Source organism: Monoraphidium neglectum (assembly GCF_000611645.1).
Source record: "Monoraphidium neglectum strain SAG 48.87 unplaced genomic scaffold scaffold02596, whole genome shotgun sequence".
Lineage (NCBI taxonomy): Eukaryota > Viridiplantae > Chlorophyta > Chlorophyceae > Sphaeropleales > Selenastraceae > Monoraphidium > Monoraphidium neglectum.
In genome coordinates, this window is record NW_014011032.1 from 1 (window position 1) to 5,095 (window position 5,095).

Sequence of the window (5,095 nt, forward strand, 5' to 3'; positions counted from 1 at the left end):
ACACATACACACATTCAAGCACACACACGCACGCACACACACACACACCACCCACAGGCCTCAACAACAACAGCTACCAGATCAGCCGAGGCCTTTACCACAACTCACGGGTCGGCCACGCCATCACCGAGACCTGCAACTTCGTAAAGGCGGATTTCATGCGGATGCCGTTTGAGGACGGCGCCTTTGATGCGGTCTACGAGATCGACGCCACCTGCCATGCGCCCGACCACGTGCGCTGCATGCGCGTATGTGTGTGTTCGCGTGTGTGCCCCCACGCGCGTGCGCGAGCACAAGGCTGGTTTGGCGCGTGCGTGCAAGCGTGTGGGCTTGCGAGAAGGGTTGCGGCGGTGCATTAGGCAGGCGAGGGTGGCCCTGCCGTGCACGCCTTCAAGTGTGAGCTGGCCTTGGGGGCCGGCTGCCAGGCCTGGCGGGCTGGGCTCTGCGCCAGCCCGCGCCCTGAACGCCGCTCCACCAAAACCTGAGGCCCTGCCTCAAGCCACGCACTCAGACCTGCCTCCGCCGTCCCAAACCACACAATGAACTAAACCCTGAATATCCCAGGTGGGCTGCTACCGGGAGGTGTTCCGGGTGCTGAAGCCGGGGGGCCACTTTGCCGGCTACGAGTGGTGCGCCACCAGCGAGTACGACCCGAAGAACGAGCAGCATCGCAAGGTGTGTGTGTGTTTACGCGCACATGTGTGTGTGTGTGTGTGTGTGTGTGTGTGTGAGTGTGTTTTTGTGTGTGTGTGTGTGTGTGTGTGTGTGTGTGTGAGTAGTTGGGCGTCAGGATGTGGGTGTGGGTGTGTGTCAGGGTGTGAGTGTGGGCGTGGGGGGCGAGGTGGATGGGCGGCGGCCTGAGGGCTGCGGAGGTCAGGGGCCGAGGGCAGCTGGCCTGACGTGTTTCTACACCGGGGGCCCCCTGCAGCCAAGCCCGTGAAGCCGTCCGGCAGGTGCGGCTTCCATGCGTCTCCCCCACGCGGAAGTTCCCACTGTCGTTCGTCAACAACCCTCGCCGCGCCCGCTGGGCGCGGGGCTGTTCGCACTGGGGCTCTGGGACGGTCCCAAAAACGGCCGAGGTGGGTGGCACCCACCTCGAAGGTCCCAAAACCCTATCCTTGAAGCCGGGTCCGATCCGCCCCGCCTGAAACCCTAAACCCAGATCATGGCGGAAATCGAGCTCGGTAACGGCCTGCCAGATGTCCGCACAACTGCCGAGACCGCAGACAGCCTCAGGGCCGCCGGCTTCGAGGTGCTCGACACGCGGGACCTGGCGCTCGAGGCGGATGTACCCTGGTGGGATCCAGTGGACCCAGACTCCTGGCGGCTCGGGAGTGAGTGCCAGATGTATGAGTTATGGGCTGGTTTTGGTTGGGATTCAGGAGGGTCTGGGGCGCTTTTAAGGGGCGGTCAGTTGTTCCAGTGTGGGCCGCGGCTGCTGTGGATGGCGGGCCGCTTGAGGAAGGGCGAACAGAGGGGTCGGGGATGCTGGATGCTGGGCGTGTGGCGCTGGCAGCCAACACAGGGAGTGGTGGCTGCCACACACCAAGGAGTCCCGGCCAACGACCCGGCAGACTCGTGTGGCGCCTTGCAAGTCTCCGCTATCCTTGTGACTTTCAAGTTTGGATTGTTTGGCATCGAGCAGCCGCGACAGACAGTCTCTAGATGACAGGCTCGGATGCTGCTGGAGTCAAAATCCGTGGCGCACCGCACATGTTTGGGCTGGGGCTCGCCACGCCGCTGTCTCTCGAGGGTTTGGTGTCGATCAGCCTATATATATATATATTCTACCATCCGCCTGACTCAATCCTACTTATGAGCTTGAGCAAAGGCATCATGGAAAGTGTTACACGCGCTGCCCCAACGCTCGCGCTTTTGAATCACAGCTCGGCACATGCGGCGCGTATCCTCGAAACGCCGTGGCCCCTGCCATGCCCCCACCCCCCAGACTTCCGCACCACTAAGGCGGGCCGCAGGGTGACTCACGCCTTGGTGCGTGGCCTGGAGGCGGTCGGTGTCGCGCCAAAGGGCTCCTTGGAGGTACGCGCGCGCGTGCACGTGTGTGTGTGTGTGTGTGTATGCTTGTGCGTGTGTGAGTGCATGCGTGCGTGTGTGTGAGTGTGCACGTGTATTTGTGTGAGTCCACGTGTGTGCATGTGGGTGCACGTGCAACACTCCTTCCTGTACAGCCATCCGCTGTTATATATGGAGCCTGTTCGACTCGCATGTGGTGCACATGGAAGGGTGGCAGACGACCTGCGCGCAATCACCCGACCCGAGCGGGCAATTGCGGCCAGCTTGGCTGGCTGGGCTGCTTGGGCGCGTGCAGGCTGGGTCGGGCGCCCCTTGGCCCGAGCATCAGCGCCCCTGAACGCAACTCAACCCTCGATCAACAATCACACAAGGCACCGCGCCTGCACACCCAGTTCTCACACACTCGCTCATCCACGCACACAGACGCACGCTCCCACACACGCGCCCACCATGGATGCACGCACGCTTTCACACACACACACACACACACACACACACACACACACACACACGTTCATACATGCGTACCTGCGATTCCCTCAGGTCGCGACCATGCTGGAGCAGGCAGCAGACGACCTGGTGGCTGGCGGCAAGACGGGCACCTTCACACCACTCTTCTTTTTCCTGGTGCGGAAGCCGCTGCAAGCTGCCAGCTAGCGAGCTCACCGCCGCCTACGCATGAGAACCCAACAGAGCAGTGGCCCGAGGTTGTTAGTCCCCGGGTCCGCGTCGGCGTCCTCATTTTCTGGCATCTTGACTGTGTTCTGAGTGCGCTCAATGCAATTCTGGGCGTGCTGTTCGGACTGCCGTCGAAGAGAGGAAAGGAAGAGTTCCGGGTTCTATAAGAGTTTCTGCTTTGCCCTGGGGCCGTCACACAAGCCTAGTTCGTTCAGTGTAGATAGCGTAAATAACCGTGTTTGAGAGGACGTTTGATCGGCCTTGTCCTGCTGCGCAATTGCTGCTTACGAGTGCTGGGCCGCGCATGTGCCAGACGGTATCCTCGGGCACAGCCCGCCGCGGCCATCAAGGATCAGGCTAAGAGCGCCCACGAGCTGTAGATGGTGCGCAGACATCCTCGCTGCTGATGCGATGATGCAATAGCTGCATCTGTACGGACAGCTAGTGAAAACGCCAGATCAGGAACTCTGTAATGTAGTCAGTCGGCCGCCTTGCTTTGACCCTTGACACGCCACACCTCAGCTCATCCAGCTCTGCACGAGTTGGCGCTGCCAGGCCGCTGCGCAGAGCTGCAAATGGATCGACCACGGGATTGTATGCATCTAGAGAGGCCAGACTTGAGTGTGGACGGATGGGTGCATGAGGGTGTTACTTGCAAAAACCTCAAAACGCCCGGCGGCGGCCCGCCGCCCGCGCCATGTGCCCGGCTCGCCACACGCGCCCGGCCCGCCACCTGCTCCCGCGCACGCGCCCGTTCCTGCAGCGGGCCCCTGCCGACGTGGCGCTCCCCGCCGCGTGCGCCCCGCCGCTGCGCGGCGCGTCGAGCCCGCCTCAGAAGAACTCGCAAAACAGCAGCCGCTCCCACAGCATGCCCTGGGCCAGCGGTGTGGAATGTAAAGGGGCCGGGGTGAGTGACTCGGGTAGGGCCGCCCGCCGACGCGGCCGGCGCCCGCCGCAGCCGGCTGACTCACCGCCCCGTGCCGCGCAGCTGGGCCCACCACGCCGCGCCGGGCGGCCTGCAGATGCGCCTCGACAGCTGCCGCGGGTGCGGTAGCTAGGGAGTCGGGTGCCTCCTTGACGAATGACTCCCTACCTGCCGCACCGCCGCCCTCGTGCCCCTGCCTCCCTCCCTCCCGCGACTGACACCCCCAAAACATACCCGCGCTGACCGCATCCCGCGCCAGCATCCTCTCTCCCCCCCCCCTCCAGGCGCCTCTCCAAAAAGAGTTGCTGCCGACGCTCAAAAACACCCACACAAAAAACACCCGCAGCCCCGCCACCCACCCACCCACCTTGAACGTCAGCTCCTTCGCAACCGCGCTCGCCACGTCGCCGCTCAGGCCGGCCAGCAGCACCGTGCACTCGCTCGGCCGTCCCCCGACGGCGCCCTCGAGCCCACCCACGTTCAAGAACAGGCCCTGTTCCAGAAGGCCAGTCACGTCCTCTTGGCCGGCGTCCGCCTCGTCAGCGCCGCCGTTGGCGGCGCCGGCGGGGGAGGCGCGCGGGCTGTCCGGCAGGAGTGATTCGGTGTAGAGCGGCCGGAAGTCGACCTGCGACGGTTGGCGGCGGTTGGCGGCGGTTGGCGACGCGGGTGCACGTGGCTGAGCGGAGCTGGGGCTAGGTTTGATGGGTGGGGCGTCTCCGATGCATCAGGCTGTGGGCGGGCAGGCAGAGAGGGGGGTGCACGAGGCGCGCACGGCCGCCGGGGGCGCCAAGCACCGAGCTGAGGCGCGCTCGCGCCGGCCGGGGACGCAGTGGCCCGTCGCAGTGACTGGCGCTGCAGGGGCGGGCAAGTGGGCAGTAGGACGAGTGCAGGGTGTGAAAAAGCCCCCCACCCCCATCCCCCTAAAAAATGAGGCTGGCGTAACCCACCCCGGCCTCGCGCCACTGGTCCCACTCCGGCAGGAACGCCGCGGTCGATGGGGAGCGGGTGACGTACAGGCACGTGACCTGGCGGTCGACGGGTGACGGCGGGTGACGGCGGGTGACGGCGGGTCGCCATCTCAAAACACCCAGCAGGCGCACGGCTGGGGCCCAGAAATCAGGCAGCCCTCCTGCCAACCAAAACATCGACGGCGTCAGGGCGCCGCTTGGAGATCTTTATCGCAAGCAGGGCAAACCTCTTGCTTGTCAGCAAGCTAGGAAGCCGCACGCGAGGGGGGGGGGCGCACCTTGTGCTGCGTCGCGTGCGCCAGCACCGGCGTCCAGTTGAGCGCCGCCCGCGCCGCCGCGATGCCCCGCGCGCCGACTGCGAGCAGCAGCAGGTTTCGGCGCTCCTCAAGCGCCGCCATGAGGGAGGCGTAGGATGAGAAGAGGCTGCAGAAGCCGCGGCCGATGAGCTGGCTGACCTGGCGGTCGGCGGTTGGCGGTCGGCGGTCAGCGG

At 64.8% G+C, this 5,095-nt stretch overlaps 2 protein-coding genes across 2 annotated transcripts in view; one reads left to right on the forward strand and one right to left on the reverse strand.

The window, feature by feature from the left end:
* Positions 1-164: 164 nt before the first annotated feature.
* Positions 165-2,691, forward strand: MNEG_11110 (hypothetical protein; the record flags this gene model as incomplete). The annotated part of the gene is made up of 5 exons (XM_014040417.1): positions 165-233; positions 565-675; positions 1,163-1,334; positions 1,949-2,040; positions 2,578-2,691. The coding sequence occupies 5 exons, from the start codon at positions 165-167 to the stop codon at positions 2,689-2,691; spliced, it is 558 nt and encodes a 185-aa protein (XP_013895871.1).
* An 852-nt stretch (positions 2,692-3,543) lies between these two features.
* MNEG_11111 (hypothetical protein) overlaps positions 3,544-5,095 on the reverse strand; it is a gene marked incomplete at both ends in the record, with an annotated part of 4,033 nt that continues 2,481 nt past the window's right edge. The window contains 4 exons of the mRNA XM_014040418.1: positions 3,544-3,585; positions 4,005-4,262; positions 4,585-4,662; positions 4,884-5,060. Coding sequence (XP_013895872.1) covers positions 3,544-3,585; positions 4,005-4,262; positions 4,585-4,662; positions 4,884-5,060 — 555 coding nt within the window. The remainder of the gene's footprint in view (positions 3,586-4,004; positions 4,263-4,584; positions 4,663-4,883; positions 5,061-5,095) is intronic.